Source organism: Harpegnathos saltator, unplaced genomic scaffold (genome assembly GCF_003227715.2).
Source record: "Harpegnathos saltator strain DR-91 unplaced genomic scaffold, Hsal_v8.6 scaffold171, whole genome shotgun sequence".
Taxonomy (NCBI): Eukaryota; Metazoa; Arthropoda; class Insecta; order Hymenoptera; family Formicidae; genus Harpegnathos; species Harpegnathos saltator.
The window spans coordinates 1,380,666-1,402,486 of record NW_020229952.1 but is presented as its reverse complement, the minus strand read 5'-3'; the positions used below and the strand labels follow the sequence as shown (position 1 = coordinate 1,402,486).

The 21,821-nt window shown below is 56.2% G+C and overlaps 1 protein-coding gene across 7 annotated transcripts in view; it reads right to left on the bottom strand.

The window, feature by feature from the left end:
• Positions 1 to 21,821, bottom strand: part of bru3 (CUGBP Elav-like family member bruno 3) — a 657,300-nt gene that overhangs the window by 579,825 nt on the left and 55,654 nt on the right. For 5 of the 7 annotated variants that reach the window (XM_025297147.1, XM_025297146.1, XM_025297151.1 and 2 more), the window contains one exon: positions 8,892 to 8,974. In XM_025297147.1, the coding sequence (XP_025152932.1) occupies positions 8,892 to 8,974 (83 nt within the window). Of the gene's footprint in view, positions 1 to 1,270; positions 1,343 to 8,891; positions 8,975 to 16,998; positions 17,132 to 21,821 lie in introns of those variants that run through there. The other 2 variants (XM_025297148.1, XM_025297149.1) reach the window with 2 other exon arrangements.

Below are 21,821 nucleotides of genomic sequence, written 5' to 3'. Positions count from 1 at the left end.
GCCCCCTGCCCTCGCCGAGCCTGCCGACCCTCCGTCCCTACCGCCCGCCCTCCATCCAGCACTGACTGCGTCGCCGTCGCTGCCGCCGCCGTTACCGCGACAGTAAGCCGTCTCTGTCGCACGCACCACCTGCACGGGATTCCGTCATGCTCTCGACCCGGCAAGTTAAGAGCCCTAATTAAATTCAGTCTGGGTACTCTTACCGAGCTCGGTCCATCGTTCATTAAGCGTCGGATCAAAGTGATATTCCCGTAAAGTAGTTCCACTTGGTGGTGAGGGTTCACCCTTTCTACCACCCTCCTCACCCCCCTCGACACGTTCCACGCTCGCTCCGCCGCCGGAGGGTAGGAGAGACGTCGTGACTTTCCCCCGGAGACGCGGGTGAATCTTTTATGCCGCCGTCGTACGAGCGATTAATTACCCGACAAAGTCACCCCGCGAGGTGTTGTCTCACGACTGGGAATAAAGAACAGCGACGGAGCGCGCCCTCTCGCGCGCGAGTTTCCTCCTCCTCCGCCAATCGGCGGGAGGACCGCCAATTTCGAGAACGCGAACGTCACGGACGAATTACCGCCGCGCGCCGGTATTTCTATCGCGTAATCGGCGCGTTGCTAATCGTTCGTTTATCGTTCGTCGCGGCGGCTCTCTCTCTCTCTCTCTCTCTCTCTCTCTCTCTCTCTCTCTCTCTCTCTCGGGCCGCGCGTTGGAAATTGAGTAAATCCGACGTCGTCGGAGGATGGGGGGGGGGGGGATCTTTGGAAAGTCGAGCGCGACTCGACCAGACGCGATGGAGAATGATGTGTGACATCTGACAGACATCTCGCGTCTATCTCGACCTCGCGGAGCCGCACGTTTGCGCTTCCGTATTTTTGGACGCGTCACGCGTCCCAGCGAGAGCGCAGTTAGCAGCAACATATCAGGTCTGCAGTTTCATACATTAGAGCTACAATAGCCCGGCACTCTTGTACGATTAATAGCCTCCGAATGAGCCATGGAAGGCAACGACTTGCAGCTGTTACACCCCGTCCGTCGGCCTCGGCGAGAGGGGCTGAGGGGAGGAGAGGGGAATGTGAATAATTAGCGGCCGATGTAATTCCCGGATCATTAATAATAATAACCTTTTGGATATATAATCAAACACGGGCCACACGTGATATTTTACGACGCAATTATATCGCCACCGCTCTAACCCCGCTCCCCGCCCCTCGTCCGCGGCCGCCCCTCCCCCCGCTCGTTGGCCGCGAGATGAAAGAAGAAGGAAGTTTCGTACCATCATCAATTCATCGTACAGGTAGGAGACCTCCGGATAGCCGATGAAGTCGACCATGTTGCTGTGCGACGTCGACGTCGAGAGAAGGCAGCTACGTGGCGGCGCGGCGGCGCTAATCCCACGTTACACGTACCGGTGGCGGCGGCGGCGGCGGCGGCGGGAGAAAGAAGAGCACGGGCGCACACTACACCTCAGTATACATGACTCTCATCAATCGATTTCCTCATCCGACACGATCACACAGCCTCGAACTGTCATCGCTGCACAAAATCACTGCACCACCTCTCGCTGGAGCGTAGCCTCCGGCGATTGCTCGGCTTACCCATCGACCGTACAAACCAGGTGTAAAGAAAACTACACGCTATCGAACCGGTACTTATCTAATCACGAGGTCCGCGTCGGACGCGCACGCGCGATCCCTCGAGTTTCTTCCCGCGGAATAGTTACGGCCACAACGGGGCGATTGCCGCGGAGAGAGTTCCCCGACACGCCGGATAGGGCAGAGGAGAAGAAATAACGTGGAACGACAGACAGAGAGAGAGAGAGAGAGAGAGAGAGAGAGAGAGAGAGAGAGAGAGGGGGGGGGGTGGGCGGAAGAAAGACAGAGAGAAGAGAGCGAGAGAACGGCACCGAAGGGCGCGTGTTACTGCTCCCAGGGTTGTATCGCGGAAGTCGAAAGGGAAGGTCCACGAGGCGACCACGAGGGTGGAAGACGGACGGCTCTGTGCGCGCGGCACGCAGCAGGAACGACGGGAGGGGGAGGAGGGTGAGGGCGAAACGCGCGCATACGCGCACATGTGCGTCCGTGTGCGTGACGCGGTGTATGGCGGAAACGAGGATCCGGCAGGCCGCGCTTGCGAACGAAAGCACAAGGGAGAGTAAGCTCGGTCACTGAGGCGTCGCCACTCAGCTTGCTTCTCCTCGGGAGTGACTCGCCTCCCCCTCCGCTTGAGTTCCGAGATCCCCTACCATTGCCATTCCATCCCTCCACGCGATCCTCCTCCGTTTTCTTCTTACACTTCCACCGCTCGTCTTGCCGCCTCTTCGTATCTTTTCCCCGCGGAAACGAGCCCGAGTCGTCACCGGTCGCGCAATTGTCCGACGGTCTCGAGACGACCGAGACCTAACCCGTTCCGTCGCGCCGCGACGCGGACGTCTCGCTGCGTAATCGCCGCGTGCGATATTTACGCAACGGCCTCGCGACACGGGAAGAGGGATGACGGCTGATCTCTCTCGTGAGCGCTTCCGAACACGCGAATAGCGGATATACACACATACACGCATACGCGCCTCTTCCGCTCGGATAAACTCGTCGCTACGTGGGTGAAGTCATCAGGCCGCTGCAGGTCGCGAAACGAGAGAAGAGACGCTCGAGAGCCGCGCGCGAGGGGAGGATATATATATATATATATATATATGCGCCACGCGTGTGTATTGGAAGCTTGACTCGACGTTAAAATCCCTTGGAACTCGCTGCGGAAAGCGAGAGCACTTCTTCGCCCAGACGTCGATTTTATCGTCACCGTACCGGCAGCGCGCGCGCGGTCAGTGAATTATGCACGCCTGGACACCTGGAGCGGACTGAAATCGTTGAAACGTCATTGAATTCAACGCGCGGCGCAGGTGCGACAGTTGCGAAAACTTCGTTAGGAGAGGGAACGCTAACAATGCTCGGCTTCGGACAGCTCCGTTCTTTTCTTTGGGCCTTCGCACGCTCTCGCAAGCGCCACCACCGACCGCCCGCGTTTTTTCCTCCCTTTTTCGGCGCCCACGTCGAGAGTTTTGCGCGCGCAAGTATCGCTCGCCTTATGCAAATTCGGACCAACTCTGCGCGCCCGACCCTTCTTCCGCCCTCGCGCTGCCGCTGCTGCGCGTTTCTTTCCTTCGGGCCTTTCCTGACGAGCCCCATGACGCGACACCGCCAATTACAGCGTCGTAAATCGGACCGCCAATTTGTCAGCCGCAATTCGTCCGTCTGAATTTCAGCGTCCCTTATCGCGCCACGTTCTCGCCTCGCTTAAGCTCCCTCGCGATTTCGACACACGGAACGCCGGAGCCGCTCTCTCTCTCTCTCCCCCCCCTCTCTCTCTCTATATATATATATATATATGCTATGTGTATCTATATATATATCTACATGCATCTATATCTATACATCCAAATATCTCTATTCTATATATCTATCATTATTACAGCCTTGGTGAGGTCGGACGCTCTTTGTGGCGGCTCTGCGTCACTTCACTCTATATTATGTTAATGCATTCTTTAATGTTCTGTATAATCACGGGTCTTGCATGGCCGTCGGCGTGTACCTGTCTTTCTGATGTAACCTAAGGGGTTGTTTCCCCAGAGTGTCAATAAAATATCTATCTATCTACCTAGCTATCTATCTATCTATCTATTTATCTCTCTCTCTCTCTCTCTCTCTCTCTCTCTCTCTCTCTCTCTCTCTCTCTCTCTCTCTCTCTCTCTCTCTCTCTCTTTCTCTCAGTCGCGCCGACGGCGAGCCCGACTGGCGTGAGCTTTAATGCATTTTTTCAATTCGTCGCGGGAACCGCTGCCAAGCGATTACGCGCGCGCGACGCGGGACGTTACTCACCGCGCGCGCGTGTGATGCCTCGAAATTACATTTTTATACGACAAATCTTATGATACCAATTTGCCACTTTGATCGATCTTTATGGGCCGCGTGGAGAGAAGGTGAAGCGAACATCGGGCAGAGATTAACGTCCGCGGACCGATCGAATCCCGGGGGGCTCGCGCGCCATTTTTTGTTTCTTGTCGCCTCGCGAAATACCGGCGAACATCTGGCGAACTGTTAATGTTGGAGCCTGCCTAGACCAACACGACGGCCAAGATTCAGCCGCGGCTCACGCGGCAAAGCAAATAAACAGGAATTAAATCTGGCGGGCTTTATCGCGGCAAGACGCCCGTGTACATCTCTATATGGATTCGGTAGCGAATGAAAAGCCGCCGAGAACGATTCAGCACACCGGCGATGCGATCAAAATAAAAAAGTTTTCGAAAAAGCCGAGAAGCTGCGTCACCGCGATACCGCCGGAGCCGCTCATGACGAAGCGCGTTTAATCAATCGTCAATCCGTCTCTCTCTCTCTCTCTCTCTCTCGCTCTCTCGCTCGCTCTCATCGCCAGAGACATACTTTTCGCTCGGCGGATTTTGCGCTTTACCGAATGACACAAGCCGATTCGCACGGCTCGTTTAACGGCGATCTCGATAATAAATACAGCGCGTGAGGTCCCCGGTGTGCCGCCTCCGCTGAAAGTCGAAGCCGGCATCTACGCGCCATTAAATATAGCGTTCAAGGAAGGAACCGGGCTCTGAATCATCGGACGTGTATGTATAGCAACAAGTTTGACACGCCACGTCAAGCCGCGCGAGAAGTATTACGGAAACGACCGGAAGCGAGATGCCGAATACTTTCGCCCGCTCGTTCGCTCGTTCGTTCGCTCGCTCGCTCGCTCGCTCGCTCGTTCTCTCGCGTGCGCGCGCGCGCGCGAACCGGCGCGTGCGCACGTGCAACGATCGCTTCCGCAGTAAGCACGAGCTAAGTATAGCCGTTTGGCCGGCGGCATTGTTATTGCTTGCACAGCGGGAGTGTTCGGCTTGGGATCCGTGTTTATGAAGGGTCCGCTGCTCGGCCGAGTTATGGCCTCAGGTGTATTCGGATATTACGACTCGAGGTAGGGCCGATCGGTAAACGAGCGGCCTCGTAAACGCGCAGGTACAGTCGGAGTCGGTTTAGCGAGCGTTTAGCCGCGTTTACAGGAAGCGTCCGAGAGCAGGAGTCATCCCAATGAATGAAATCAGCGTCTCGGAGGAAGTTCGCCAAGCGCGCGCGCTCAAAGTGTCGCTCGTAAAACTGCCTCAGTGAATACAAGCGTTAGATTAAGGATCTGCATAAACGTCGCACGTTGCCGATGCGATCGGGCGGGACGGCTAACGCGCTCGATGTGTGTGTGTGTGTGTGTGTGTGTTTGTGCAGACCGCCGTTACACGGCGCGAATTGAACGTCACGAATTGACGTTAAAATTTGCGGCGACTGCGCGTCACCGCGAGCTCGCGGTCAGTCGAAGGGGAGAGACCCCCGCGGGGATCCCCCAAAAGACCCGTGTTACTCCGACGAGGAAATGGTCGTCGATGAGCATCTGTCTAAATATCGTCTTAGCCGTTTTATCTTATCAGGATGCGATAAACACAGTACAAGGATAAGCAGATGTAGAGGGCTCCCGGGGCAATGCTCGAGCTTCACGGCTCGAAATATCGATACCGATTCACACGAGCGACTCCTGTTATTGAATCTTTATCATTTGCTCGCGAATCTGTCCCACTTTGCGAACGGTTCTTTGCGTTATAATCCTCCCGTCGAGGCGGGGGGAACCCTATCGGTCTAAATTTCCGCTCGGGATATCTCCTTGTTCACGGTGAGTCGGCGTTCAAACGTTCGTTAAATTCGAATCATAAATAATTGGGCGCATCTGCGTGATGTATCGCTGTCCACGCGCGGCCAATGTCCTGCTACGTTCTCCGACCTGACTTCCAGGATACCCTGCTGCTCCCGATACTCTCTCTCTACATACATCGCGGTATTGACACTCGCGTAGGTACAATTTGATCGGAGAAACGTGTGTTTAATTAACGCGACGTCGACGAGAGCTTGATTAAATATTTCAATAGCTGACGAAATATTTGAATCGCCCGGGACGGGAATTGCAAACAACGCACACTGCGTCGCGCGCCATGTACGTCACTCGAGAGACGTAATGACTTGGTCACGGACAAACACGCAACAAAGGAGGATTCCAAAACAATCGGTGTCTTCGAAAGTGACAAAGAGCCGCGGCGCTCCCCAGCGAGCGCGAATCGTCGTTCGCTCGTCGATGTGATCGTCGGTGCACTCGATGACTGAGAAATCACGAAAATTAACGTTCCGAAATATTCCGGACCTTTTACCCGGAGATAGTAAAATTATTTATTAATTGGCGGAACGAGAAGCCCCGCCAGAATTTTTAACATCGATACGAAACAAGCATAAAGGTGCTCAAGGACAAAAGAATAAAATTTGTCGTTTCAGCCGCTTATCGTATCCTTTTCCTGTTAATTTTCTCCGCATCGTTTAACACTCGTTCATCGCAATTCTCCATCAGTCGCAGTTGAGCGAGATACATATGATTAATGCATTTCACTTATCGAAACTAAAGATCGACAAAGAGTTAAAGCAGATAGACACGCACTCGGCGGCGGAATGTTCACACTTCGCACTATTAATCCGCTGCGCTATTAATCCGCGACATCGCGGCGATTAGCGAGATTAGAAATCCCCAAATTTCTCGGCTGAGGCAACTTTTCCGAATCAACGCGACGGGAACGATACATGAATCCCCCGTCGCCGGATTGGGCTAACCGCGCAATTTCGGATGGAGCGGTTTCGTCGCGACGCATATATCACGAGAATCGGACGTGCAGATTTTTTTCAGATATATCTCGTAGGTGGCCGACACGCGGAAACCGCGTGCGCCCGGACGAAAAAGAAAAAAGGAGAAAAAAAACAGAGGGAGATAGAAAGAGATAGATAGATAGATGGATAGATAGATAGATAGAGATAGATAGAGAGAGAGAGAGAGAGAGAGAGAGAAAAACGTCGACACGCTCGCGCTCGCGCGTATGTGCGTCTGCCTCTTCATAAAGTCATAACTCAACCTAACCCCCACGGCACATCCCTCGGCATAACATTTAAAACGATTTCCGCTGGCAGCGGTGCCAAGACCGTAGCAGCGTTGTTTCGGGGATAGATTAACGAAACATAACGCCAGTACTCGCTACGGACTTCCAAGGGGTAGCTCAGATAATGGGAAGGGGCGTGTTGGCACTGCTCTGGCAGTTAAGCAGCGTTCAGTGCCGGCTCGCGGCCGCTCGGCGGGGCTGCGCGATCGATGGTAAATTTCACGAGTTTCGAGTGCGCGGCTATCCGCCGTCGGCAGACGAAGCCAGTAGTACGAAGCACACAGCTCGCGCGCGCGCGCGACTTCCGCTCGAGTCTCGCTCGCGCGTCGCGCCGCGCCGGAGAGAAGCGGCGCGGCGCGGCCGGGCCTGCCTGCGAGAGGAGAGAGAGAGATGACCGCTTGATAAGCGAGTCGCGTGCCCGACTCCGAGGGATTAATCGCGGCTCATTGCCGTGATATAAATTCGTAGCGCTCGCGCTCGAGCAGAATACAAGGCCTTGATATATCGAGGGAACCGAGAGCGGCGAGCGTCGCGCGCGCGCGCGCGCGCGTTATGGACGCGATAAACGTCCGGCAGAAATCTCCCGGATATCCCCAAGATATCATAACTTTCTAACATTGTGCGACAGCGGGAGCTACGCCGAGTTAGCAACTGCGGCCGGCCGGGGCCGCCGAGTGCTAGCGGCGTAATGTCCGGCGTTATTTACGACATTACTCGCCATAAATATGGAGGAGCCATCCGTGCCGGTCGGACCGTACGATTATAGAGCGCCGCAGTTTCTTTCGCCCCTTCTTTATACCCTGACCTCGAGAGAAAGAGAGAGAGAGAGAGAGAGAGATGCCGGCGACTTTCTCCCGTTCGCTGCGTGCGAGAGCGCGACTCCCTCGAATGTAAATGCCGCGCGATTCTCCCGGCGGCGGCGGTGCGCATATACCCGGGGAATAAGAACGCGCGTATCCGGCCCTGGCATTTGCCGAGGCAGGTTTCGCCGTGCAGAAAGTCTGACGATACATCGCGGACTCGCCACCGCGTCAATGCCACCCCCGCTCGCTAGTAGCGCTCCTTCCCTCGCCGCCCGCGTAAATGGCCTTTCGGCGTTGAGAGATTAACTCGTCACGTCGGGCCATTTTAATATCGCCGCGGCGGCGGCGGCGGCGGCGGCTGGTGGAATCGCCGAAACTAGTCGGAGAAATACGGAAGAAGACACACGCCTGCCGACGCGACGGCGAAAAGTATTCGTCACCTGTTTTCGGCCTTGCAATCGAGCGCGACTCTCGAAATTAAAAATTACAAGACGACCGCGTAGCGCGGCCGGCCGCGCGATGGCCGTGCCGTGAGGCACGCGGTGAAATCGAGACTAAATAAATCGATGTTTTCAAGTTCGCCCGCAGACTTGGAGCACTTCCAACGGCCTCTCGTCGTGAAACGAGAGGCTGCGCGCGCGCGCGCGCGCGCTGATCTCGCCGGCTAATTTCCGCGTATTTCCGCGAGATATTCGTAATACGGAACACAAGCGGTACGCACACGCAGGCTTAAACCCGAAACGTCGAAACGTCGCGCATACGGTGAGAGCGCGAGCGCGAGAGAGCTTCGATGAAACTGGGCGATTAAGAAAAATATATATCGCCCCTTCGCGGTTCGCGCGGCGTTACGTTCGCTCGAGAGCGCGCTGCTACGTGTGTGTGTGTGTGTGTATGTACATGTGTGTTTTATGTAGCGACGGCTAACGAGAGAACGCGCTTATTAAGCGAGACTGTGAGATAAGATTTCCGCCGCGGCGGAGGTTCGGGCGACACGCTACCAAATGAGTCGGCATTACTGCAGTGTAATTGGCTGAAAAGTAGGTAAACCGCGCGCAGTAAACGTTGTAAACACTCACCCCTGGTAAAGTCCGCTTCTCATGCAGAGCGTTCTGGGCGCTGATTGCGCTGTCACGGCTGTAGTAGGTGAGGAACGCGCAACCTGCGGCAGAAGAAAACAAAGATTGTTATCGACGGCCAATTGTTATGCGCGGCATAACGCAGCGGATTTCGCGCTACATCGGGCAGTAAACGCGGTGCGCAGTTTCGAGCACAGCGCGCGTTTCGTGACGAAAGAGAGAGGGAGAGAGAGAGAGAGAGAGAGAGAGAGAGAGAGAGAGAGAGAGAGAGAGAGAGAAAGAGAGAGAGAGAGAGAGAGAGAGAGCGCGCGCGCGTTTTTACATCGGCGCTTTTACACGTTACACGATTCTCGCTCCCCTTGCCCGCCCCGCGCGAGCTGGGCGGGGGCGGGGGTGAGGAAAAGCACGCGAGAGAATTCGGCCGGAGGAGTAATCACTTAGAGGCATATCACGGCGTGGGCGCTTATCGACGGGGCGGTCTTGCGAGCAAAACGAAAAGCTTTTCGCTTGCACAGCGCAGGCACAGTGAGTTGAGATTCGGCGGAATAAAAGTTTCGCCGCGCGCATCAAGCGCGGCGCGAGCTTAAGGTCGATCATGGATACGCAATCTTTCGCTGTGCTCGGCGCCGCCGCCGCCGCCGCCGCCGCCGCCGCCGCCGCGGCAATTACGTGACGCGAGTCGATGTGTTACCGTAATTAGACAGGGCCGCCCCGGTGGAAAGTTCTCGCTGCGTAATTGCCGGCGCGGCGGCATACATTCGCGGAACTTTTACGTCGTAATCTTTATGACGCACGACGTGAGCGCGAGACCTCGCGAGCGAGAAAGGGAGGCAGGGCATAGTGCGCGCTCTCGCGGCCGCTCGCTCCGGAAATGTACGGATCTCACGCAGTTTCGAATCGACCGGATTCGTCGAAAGGCGGCTGCCGCGCGAAAATAAACGTGACGCTTCGACCGCGAGCGCTCGTTCCGCCCCGATGACGATGGCGCCGCGCCGCGCCGCGCCGGCCGCGGCGGCCGGTGTGCGAGATTTCGGTCGCTGATTTTGTCAACAGCGGAAGAATAATTTCTTACCGGGGATATCCCCGGGAAATGCTTCACTCGCGACACATTTCGATCGGGCCGCACGATACACCGTCACCCGTAAAACATGTCGCTTAATCGCGCACCACGTTGCGCGCGCGAGTCCACTACGCTATCATCTTCGTCAGATAGTAATATCGATGTAGCGACGGAAACAACCCACCGCCCGCCCTCTCTTACGGCCGCGCCGTCGCTCGCTCACGCAAGCCTCGCACACACAAGTTGGAATCAGGCCGTTATCTCGCGGCTGATATAAATAGCCCCCTTGTATTAGTCGCACTTCAAAAGTTCATATGTTGCTTATCCGTGACCGTAAAATTGCGCGCGAGTTTATAATTTATTATCGCGAGAGAGAGAGAGAGAGAGAGAGAGAGAGAGAGGGGGGGGAAGCAAGAAGAAACGGGGCGTGTGGTCTCGACATAATCGACGGCCGGCGGAGACGCGCGAGTGAAATCGCCGCCGCGACAGATGACAATGTCTCGCTCGAGCGACTCGCAAAAGAGCAACGACAACGACGATCGATGCTCGCGATAACAAATCGCGGAAGGGAATTCGGCGGCCGTCGTGTGATGTACGGCGCGCGACGCGCAAAGCCCGCGATATATTCGAGGAGAAGATAAATACCCGCCCTCTCTCCTTTCCCATCGCCGCCGCCGCCGCCGCCGCCGCCGCCGCCGCCGCCGCCGCTAGCGGCTCCGGTCAGAAGAGAATCAATTCCTGCGCGAGACTACATTCCCAGTTTAAGAAATGACGTCGATATCGCGGCGGGTTAAAACGATGGTAATTAACCCGAGAATTGGACGGTGCCTGAACCAGACCATTATCGGCTATCGCGCTGTCGAGCAAACCCCTTGGGACCGCCTCCCTATCGGTCTGGGGATTTATTCAAAGGGCCTCTCGGCCCTATCTGATCGTCATTTGACTATCTCAACACAGCGAGATGGATGTAAGGAGGCACGCGCGCGCCGCGCCAGGCCCGCGCGGACAGGCCCAGCGGGGCGAGATTGCGCGCTATTTATGACACGACTCTATCGGCGCGACTCTGTCACTTTACGAAATTCATTAAATTCCGCACGCTAACGCGCTAAGCGCTCTCGTAATATCCAGCCGTGATTCGCGCGCTCGATCGAGCGCGCGTTAACGCGCGCGCGCGCGCGCGCGGTTGCAAAGGCGAAGCTGGTGACGAAGTCGCCGAATGACGAATCGTGTACGAAGCTCGTGTCGGTCGCTCGACGACAAAGCCGCTCGCCGACGCGCTAATTAATTAGGACACCGTCGGGGGACGGCCGATAATCAGCGGCGAATCGACGCTCTTACGGGGAACGTCTGTCGTCTGTCCGCGGGAGAACTTAAGTCCTCGGCTACTGTTTTACAGCGCGGAGAACTCGGGAACGTTTTAATCTGGCGCGCGACGACTTCGACGACGCGGTTTCATGACGACGGCGGCGGCAGGGACGGAGGGGGAGAGGGAGAGAGAGCGAGAGCGAGAGAGAGAGAGAGAGAGAGAGAGAGAGGGGGGAGGCGAGCGCGGTTGCATGCTACGGCATGCGGCGGTGGTGTGTGGCGACGGTAGTTTCTCCCTGAAGAGTCACGTCGCGAAGGCGAGGGAACGAGCAAGTAAGAGAGGCGAGGCGAGGCGAGGCGCGGCGAGACGGAAGACGGGGCGCACCGCGCGCACTTGTAATTTTTCATGCGGCACGTCGCACGCGTCCAGAGCTCGCTCGGTTATCTCCGGCACCGCAGTACGTCTCATTCGCACGTAGAGCGTCCAACCTAACCCCGGATAACTCTGTGTAAAAGCTTTCTCCCTCCTTGCACATACACACACACACGCACACACACACACACACACACGAACGCTCGGAGCGGAGCGGAGGCCGAGGACGGAACGCGCCGCGGCCGTCGGTCTACGCGAAAGTTCGCGAGGGGTTGTAGCCTCCGGCTGGTCACGACGGGGATACTCCACGTCAGATACGGGGAGCCATGCTCGTAACCTAACCCCTGCCTGGCCTGGCCTGCCCCCCCCCCCCGCTGGAGGAACGGAACGCGCGCGTGGCCGAAAATATTTATAAACATCGCGACCGCTTATCTTAATTGCATTGGGACGACTCGCGTGGCCTTCGCCTCGGCGCAACCGTCGGACCCGCCCGCAGCCCTCTCCTCCCCCCCCTACCCTCGTGGCCGGGCCGGCGGGAATAGAAAAGTTCGCCGAGCGGCGAATCGCACGGCTCGCGGGCTTCCCGGATGAATTAGCTCCGAGGGACGGGACGAGCAAGAACGCCGAGGCGCGATCGCTGCCTCGCGCCGCGCCGCGCCGCGCCGCGTCGTGAATCTCCGTCGCTGTTTCTTGGCGAAATTCAATCTGCGAAGGGTGCGAGAGATAGTTGACCCCGGAGACAGAGAGAGGGAGAGGAAGGGAGGGAGAGAGAGAGAGAGAGACCAGAAATAAGATACTCCAGACTAGGAGGAAGCGACCACTCGTGGCGCGGTAAACAGCGAGGCAAGTTTGACGTGCAAGTTTAACTTTAGAATCCGCTGTTTACACCGCCACCGCGAGAACACTTTTCAAGCGCTTATTTTCCAAGTACGAAATGCGCGCGCGCGCGCGTGTTTCGCTCTGGTGTAATACGAGCGAGAACGGTTAATTCCGGCCGGTTTCGCGATAATTGCACTTTTACGTGCAACTGGATGCCGTCACGTTGTCGCTCATTATTAACGACTCGGCTGAACTGAAAGAGTAATCGCGCAAAAACGCGCAGTTTTGTATATTATGATGGGCGGAGGGGGGGGGGAGGGAGGTGAATTAACCAGGCATGAGTCTTGTTAGGAGCAAAACGCGCGCGGGTTAAATTAATTAGCCCCTAATTTTGTTGCGTTCACTCCGGGAAGCGGCAACCACGGGTATTACGTTAATTGCCCGGCGTATTATATGTATTAAATTAGCGGCGAAGAAATTTACGCCTACTTTTAGCGGCGGCCGTTTACGGCGCGGGAGTGGTGGTCGCGTTACCACCTTCGACTTTTCGACATTTCTCCTCGTGACATCGATGCTCTGCTCCCTCTGCACGCGCGCGCCGAGTATGTCCCGCGATAATAAAATAGAAATAGAATTCAGTCTCTCCCCCTGTTGCGGAGAGAGAGAGAGAGAGAGAGAGAGAGAGAGAGAGAGGGAGAGAGAGAGGGAGAGGGGGAGAGAAAGAGAGAGAGAGAGAGACGTCAAAGACAGAGACAAGAGAGAGGCAGCGCCTCGTGTCCGGCTTGTGCCGTCTGTTTCTACTGCGCGCGTTCGCACGCGGACGAGACGAGACGAGACGAGACCGGCGAGTGAACTCCTCGCGCCTTCCTCGTGAACTCGCAGAACGGATCCGAGACGGGCGAGTGTGTCCGTCGCTGCGCTCGCAGCTGCTTCGGGAATCTCGCGACAGCGGGAGACAAAGCGCATTAGCTCGCGGAACGGAACGCGGAAGCGACATTAATCAATAATTCGCGTCTGCCGACGCAGCGTGCGGTGATGAACGGGGCTTCCAACGCCGGCACGATCCTCGATCCGTCGAGGCGTGCGCGAGGCAAAGGAGACGAAGAATCTCGCGTGCCTCTCGCGATTGACGCTTTAGCGCGCCCTATAGCTCGTATGCACGATCGCACACGACGAGAGAGAGAGAGAGAGGGGGGGGGGGAGAGAGAGAGAGAGAGAGAGGTGCAGCCGGGACCCTTCGCGCCTTCGAGTGTACAGCCCCGACAATCTCCTCGCGCTATCCCAGCCACGTCCAAAATCTCACGATAGCTATCCCCGGCCGGGGATCGCCTTATCAATCACCATGTCTCATGGTTACAACGAGCGAGATAACGAACTCGAAACCACCGCGCTAACATGCGCGGCGCCCTCCTTATCGCGCGGCACCTCAGTACTTCGAAATTTATAACGCGCCGGTGTACTTATCCAAGGCGGAAGCGAACGGTAAATTCTGCCACGTTCGCGTCGATGGATTATAAAACGCGAGAGGATTACGAGGGAAAGGAAGAGAAGAATACCACGCGCGCACGCGCGCGTGGTAGGGAAGGAAGGAAGGAAGGAAGGAAGGAAGGAAGGAAGGAACAACGCGCCGTCCGTGTGCGGGAGGGCGGGGAAAATTTCTTTTCCGGAAAGGTGTGACAGGCTCTCGTCGTGCGGGGTAATTAACGCGACGAGGTAACGATTATGCGGCGATTCCCACACGCTCGCACACGCACACGCACACGCACACGTACACGCCCGCACACTCGCGCACGGCGCGCGTCTAACAGGCGCATCTGCAATTACGATAAGGCTTACGATTAGCTTGACAGCGAAGCGTCGAGTGGTACCTCGTGCAAATTGCAGATGAAGCAGCTAACGTGCTAGCGCCGCATCGGGCGTGATGTTAGGAACAATTCGCTGATTTCAGATAATGAAACAGCTTGTCATCAGGTATGCGCGCAGTCGGCGCTGCGGCGCGTGCAGCGCGCGCGCGCGACCGACCAAGTTTCGGTATAGTATATTCAACTTTATGCATGCGAATGTAACGCCGCCCGGACGCGAGATGATGCGCGCCCAGCGGATGATACGAGAGCGCGGAGCGAATCGGCGCGGCGGGAAGTTGTTGTCTCGCCGCCGCCGCCGCCGCCGTCTTTCCCGAAGAACGACGCGCGCGTGCACGTATCCCGCAGGTGCTCTAATTTTCAGCGAGCAAATCTAATTAATTCAATTGAGATTAATTATCCTCGGTCACGAACTGGTCCACGCGGACCCGCCGCGATCCTCGACGTGCGAGACCAATTTGCCGGAACGACCGTCGCGACGCGATGCGCGCCCCGCGTTTCGCTCGTGTTGCGGCCGAGGCCGCGACGCGCCTTGCCAAACGGCGGCGCGCAGTCTCCGATGCAGGCAGGGCGCGTTAAGTATCGGCGAGTGCTTACGGTACGCAAATGCAGGCCGAGGTTGAAGTACGCGCGTTTAAAGTATCGCGTGATATCGCATAATATTTTCGCGTAGATTTAATTTATGCCGGATAAATATCACGTGTACACACACACACACACACACAGGGGAGGTGAAGGTGATATTTTTGCAAAATACTGCAGACAGAACGCGCTGATCCGCATCGTTTTATTATTATTATTATTATTATTACTATCGTATACTCTCTTCATGAAACATGCGTATACGAATCGGAAAAGAGCGAGCGCGCGGCGAAAGAGACAGCAGCGAGGCGACCGTGGAGATTCGCGAGGAAACAAATATCGCGTGTCATTACGAGAGAAATCGCCGCTGTGAATTCACCGTGAGACCAAGGTGACGTCGGAGCTGCCGAGACGTCTATTCTCTATTCTCGGGCGAACTGTCGTTCGTCTTGAGAGCCACGACGACGACGACGACGACGACGAAGACGTCGCCATGCAAATCGAATAAACCGGATTGTAGACTGTTTTACGCTGATTCAAGCGGGATCAAATGCGCCGCTCAGGCGGACGTAACGCGAGCGCAGGTGGATAATCAAGCGGTTCTTTTCCGCGGCTGGACCGTGCACACGGCAAGAGGCCGGTCGGGCAAACTCCCCCCCTCCCCCGGAGGTATGAGACCGTGAAGGAGACGGTCTAGCCGGTGAATTTTTGCCCATAAACCTGCCGACGTGTATCGCTCGAAAAGGAGGGAGACGTGTAGATAAAAAGAAAGAGAAAGAAAGGTGAGGGAGAGAGGGAGAGGACGAGAGTGAGAGAGAGAGAGAGAGTGAGAGAGAGAGTGAGAGAGAGTGAGAGAGAGAGAGAGAGAGAGAGAGGTGGGAGATACAAACGAGAGTTGATGGCATCGTCCAACGTCGACGAGGGCCAGGCGAGGTGGTTAAAGGGGGTTCAAGAGTAGAAGAGCGTTTTATTTGCGAGGCAATGCGACGGCTAATACACCAGTCACTGGACAGCGTCCAAGTCATAAAATGGATTTTATGACGCCGATCGATACAACGAGATCCCTCTCTCTCTCTCTCTTCCCCCTATTTTCCGACAGTCACCGCTCCCCTTCCTCGCCCTTTCGTCGGATGCCCACCGACGCCTATATCGGTCCGTACCTTTGGGGGGAGATTGTTTTGCGAGGCCGCTTCGTTCATTCGGCCAAACTGGATGTTGCCAAAGGGACGCGCGCGCGCGCGCGCGCGCGATCGATTTCTTTCTCGCACGCCGTCTTTCAAGGTGGTGACGGAGCTTTCGTTCGATTATCGAACTCCCCCGAAGGGGGGGCTTCTCTCGGTCCGTTATCGCGCGCAAAATTATATAACATCGATCGCAAATTATAAATAACCGCGGTTTCACGAGCGATCGGAAACATGGCCGCCTCTTCGCCCGCGCCGGAGAGAGGATGAAATTCACGCGCGATCTCGTCGTTTACGGCAAACTTCGCCGAAGCTCGAAATTCGCCACGCGGATGGGACAGACACATACGCGCGTCCGAAGGCGAACTCTTTCAACCCTCGAACCGTCTCGACAGCGCTTGTCGAAAATTGGAAAGTAAAAGCTCCCAAGTGACACGGGGAACAAGAATGAAAAGTTCTCGGAGCGCGGAGTCGAAGAAAGAGCGCGTCGCGCCAGCCAAATTGCTCTTAACCAGGTACTAGGCAGTCCGGGAATGAGGATTTTACGGTTCTCCTAATGAATTGAAACGAAACGAGCCTCCGGCAGACTCACCCACCGGCCGCACCCACACATCACCCGTTATAGTGTACGAACGTCGTCTCGGCGAGCGAACGAACGAACGAACGAACGAACGAACGGACGGACAAACGGACGAACGAATGAACGAGCGAGCGAGCGAGCGAGCGAGCGAGCGAACGAGCGAGCGAGCGAACGAGCGGCTTGTGCCGGAGACCACGCAGAGATGGAATTTGCATCTTGGGCGAAAATTGAAATGCGCCGGTACAATGGACAGGGAAGAGTGTCCTGCGAAATGACTTTTATAATAGGGACGCAAGTAATATAGGCACGCTGGAACGAGAAGCGTTCCCAGCTGATGGTACATACCCCATACACACCGCTCGTCGATGTGTGCGCGCGTCCCGGGGCGCGCGTCTGGGTGCACCAACACCACGCCTGGACCGCGTCCGCGATACCCTCCGCGCGGGTGGTAATGGTTGTCCATGACAACGGAATTTTCTCCGTTGAGTCCTCGCGAACACACCGCCGGCGTGTGCACACAGACAACGCGGCGGACACGCACACCAGACTGGTAGAATGGGGAGAAGGCGGTGGACGGTGTGTGTGTGTGTGTGTGTGTGTGTGTGTATGCGCGCGCGCGCGCGCGCGAGTCACGCTCGTCTGTGTACCTCAGCCGTACGTCGACGACACCCCCGGTGTTGCGCAGAGGAAATTGAAATATGCAAATAACCGCGGCTAGATGGCGCCGACCCTGCGCGAAGGTTGATGTTTCGTCCTCGGAGTATCGGCGTTCATCGTCAACATCGGACACCCCGCCCCGCGTGGAAAACGGGCTTTTTGAATATCGATAACAGCAAGTTGCCAGCCGCCCGTTGCATGTACCCTGCGCCTCGCCCTGCCCTGCCCTGCCCTGCCCTGCTCTGCCCTGCCATGCCCTGCCCTGCAGTCTGCCTGGCCTGGCCTGCAGCACAGCCTGCAGCCTGCCGGGCTCTGTGCTTTGGCCGGCGTATCGCCGACTGCGGCGTACGTGTTGCTATTTCAAGAAGGGCGCTCGTTCGTTCGCTCGCTCGTCCAACCCGCGGCAGCCGATTCACGGCGGCGGCGGCGGTGGCGGCGGCGGCGGCGGTGGCGGCGGCGGCGGGGCGAGGAACGTACGTCGCGCCGCGCGCGAATGCATACATTACGAGGCCACACGCTCAGACGCTTCCGCGTCGCTCAGCGCGAATGAATATTCATCCGTTCCTGTTTCGTCTTCGCCGGTCGTTCCCGGCGATTAGCAACCGCGCTATTATCAGACGTCAAGTTAATTCTATTCTCCCCGACACTTTGCAAAAGTTAGCCCCGTAACGGCGGGAATGGGTTGGAAGTTCCGCCCGAGAAGGGAACGCGCGATGCTCGGGCGGCGATGTGGGAGGGGGGTTGGGGGGAGGGGGGCGGTAGGTTGGTCGGTCGCGGTAGAAAAGGAGGAGAAAAAGGAGGAAACTCTCTCGCGATACTCTCGCGCCGCGCTCGCGACCGCAGAGTCTCGCGCTCCATAAAGCCGACGAGTGCGCATAAGTGAAGTGGTCGCACGAAACGGAACGATGAACCCACATCGGGGGGAGTGGGTGTATTCTTGCGCCATCGACCTTCGCGACAGCCGGCTTCTCGCCCGGCGCGCGGAGAAACGTGCCGCGGAAGCTCGCTGGAGAGCTCGCGCGCGCGTACGCTGCAGATTTTTCGTGCTCAAGAGGACTAATTGAAGTCCCGGCGCGCTGAAGTTCGGATAGGCACGTACAGAGCTGCCGGCGATTACAAAACAACCCCAGCCGGCCAGTTTACATCTCGATTTCGCGCGAACCGCGCGCGCTTCGCTCTCCTCCGCTCGCTCCAGGCTGCCCTCAAGAACCGCCGGGGAACCGCGTATAAATCGCGTATCTGGTTTCCACCTAACTTTGTTGCAACCGCGTTGCTGCGGTTGCACCAAGTCTCTGCGAAGCAGTGTCATATGACCTGTGAAATCGTTCTCGTCGGCGAATCTCTGCCGTTCCGTATCCGATCAAAGGCGGGGCTCGATCAAAGATTGTCGATTGCCTTTGAGAAACGCTTTTGAGCCGCGCGCGCGCGCGCGCCCAGAAATAGACCGGTCAGTTCGCTCGATCGATGACCAAATCGACGGGAGGAGTCGTGTATCGGTGGAATTATTAATAGCGCGACAAACGACAGCGCGTCGTGATTCGCGGCCACTTTTCCTCCCGTGAGTCGCTCGAGTTTGTTATCGGGACGCGCGCGCCGAACGGCGTCTCGCGAGAGAGACGAGTTGAAAAGCATGGCGGCGCGCGATCAGCAGACGGGCTTCGAATTGCCCTTTGTATTTTCGCGATGGCTGACGGTAATTGCGAGCGATGCTTCTCCATCTAATTGACCCTATCGCAATTATTAATACACCACGCGAGCCTCCCCGCGCGTCGCGTCGCGTATCCACTCGCTCCTTCTCTCTCTCGCGCGCCGCCGTTTCCTTCGTTATAAATACATTCGGCCGAGCGGAGTATTAACGGAAAAATGTTCCATTGAGAACAATTTTTATTCAGAGCACGGCGCCCGGGAGCTACCGCGACGCTTACATTAAATCTGGATTTTCAAAGTCACGAATGGAAAATATGTAAAAATGGTCCACTCGTGCAAAGTTATTAAGTCTCCGTAAGGGCTACCTTCGCCGAAGCATTTTCGTCGCAAGCATGAGACCCTTTTCTCTCTCTCTCTCTCTCTCTCTCTCTCTCTCTCTCTCTCTCTCTCTCTCTCTCTCTCTATCTCCCCCCTTCTCTCGTCCTCTCCTCCCGCGTTTCCTTTATCTTACCACTTTTCCCCCTCACCTCCCCTGCTCCGCCCGGCTTCCGTTCTCTCTCGTGTCTCTCTTTTTCTCTCTCCCCGTTTCCCTTGCTCTTCGCCGCCATTCGCTACCCCCTGCGCCGCATCTTCTTACAACGACCAAATTAAATACTGCGCCTGTGGAAAATCTCCGCGAAGCTTCTTGGATATTCAGAAGCGTCTCGGATGCACTGCCACGTCCAATTTCAACTGCTTGGCCTGTACGGCCAGAGACGAGAAGAGTAGATGAGGAGGGACGACGGTAGAATGGTGGAGACGAGCGGCGCGGTGCGCGAAACGAAGACACGGAAAAGTCTTCGATATCGCGAACGACCTCCGAAAAAAAGCAGGAGGAGAGGGAAAAGAAACGGAAGTATACTTCCGGAGAGCGAAAGAAATGGCAAACTGGCGCAGTGCCCGTGAACGTTGAACGGTGAGTCGAAACTCTTCAATTAAGCTTTCAAATTGCGCTTATTAATTTTAATGACACACCGGGCCGCGCGATGCGACATTCCGCTGTACATAGAACGGTATGCATATATTCTTAAGCCAGGTATCTCTGTTATATACTTACGGCCCTTCGCTAGCTACGCGTTACCTATGTGCAGACATAAATATGTACTTAGCCGGGATTAAATTATTTGCAGGAAGATGAAACGGGTCCGACCCGCATAGCTTCATTTCCCCAGACATCTTGGGTTGCGCCTACCGCGTGTCGATGGAAATGTGCCTTACAGGCAACTCGTTGGTCTTTCCAGCGCCGACGTCGAATGTAAATGCCAGACTAATTCAAGGGTCGGGACGAGAAGACGTTTCGCGGCCCTCGGCGGTGCGATAATTTCGTCTCGCGCGCGACTTTGCGCACAAAACGTCACGGGGAGCGTTGAAAAAACACGCGTATCGAATAGAACGAGCCTCAACAACCTTTCCTCGAGTGCTGCTCTTACTCGGTCCGCACAGCGCGGTGTATGTTTGCGAATTATGAAGCAGTATGAGAGAGCGAGCGAGCGAGCGAGCGAGCGGGAGGGGGGGGGAGGGAGGGAGGAAGGGATCGAACAAACGGTCGCGGGTATAATAGAGTCGTCCGTGATATATTCGTCGCAGCAGAACTCCGGCTTAATATTTCATCGGCGGCCGCTAGAACGCAAGTGTGACTTATGCTAGTTTAATGACCGGCGCGGCATTTAATTCGACCGTTTAATAATTCACGATGACCAGGACGAGCCGCTACGTCGCATATCGTAATGCTCGCGTGCTACGTTCGAAAGCACGAATGTTGGCCTCTCCAGTGGGACCATGACAATGTGCGTTGTATTACAGCGGTTCCTACTCAGAGAGCTCGTGCGCTTCTCCCCTCCCCCCCGGCCCCTCCCTCTCCCGCTGCCTCTCGCCGGCTCTCTCTTTATCCGCTCCCGCCGGCAAGGGTTAATTCATTCTCGCGGCGTAGCCTCGCACGTAGGCGAACTACGTAGGCTATCCTTCCCCCGCGAGAGATATCTCGTTTCCAGAAGGATGCGTACGAATTTGGCACACGTTTCTCCGATTTGCATCTATATGAATAGGCGCGGATTACGGGATTGGAATAAATTTGGCCGGCTAAGTGAGCTCGGCAATTTATACGGGCGCACACAGCCAACGGCCGCGTATTAATATCTTTATAGGCGCGCGTGCGCACGGGACACCCGGTACACGACGCACGCAACCGAGAGGCGCGCGCTATAAAACTTTATTATGTGGCAATTTGTCCAACCACGAAGACGGATGGAAAATAAATCACGTTTGCGGCGTGAAGAATGTCTAAAGGCTGCGGACCCACCCCGCCGGCGCCGCCGAAAGAGTCTACGCGATCGTGAGGATCTACGGACCGAAATTTATGGACGGACAGGCTTTTCATATTACAATAGCGAAACGCAATCCGCTACACGTTAATAGCAAATGTACATCCATATTCCGCGGGAATTTAATATCCGTCATGTGCGTCCGTGTAAATTATTTACGCGCTCCTACGATGATCCGAGCCGAGCCGAGCCGAGCGAAACGCGGAACCTAACGAACGAATGATCGGACGATTGGCAAAATTCGTTAATCATTTTCGGACCATCCCTGCACTTTACGAGCGTCGTCTTGGGCCTCGATATCGGCGATACCGATATACCGGCCTATAATGCCGGCGGCTGAACGAGAACTTATTACGATCCGTCATTTTGTCCGTTCGCCGCTCGTAACAAGCATCTTTTACGACACCACGTAAAATGGGAAGAACGATGGCGCGGCGCCATAGACGTTGATTGCCGGGGGACTTTTCCCTCCCTCGCTCGCTCGCGCGCTTTCGTCCTCTCCCT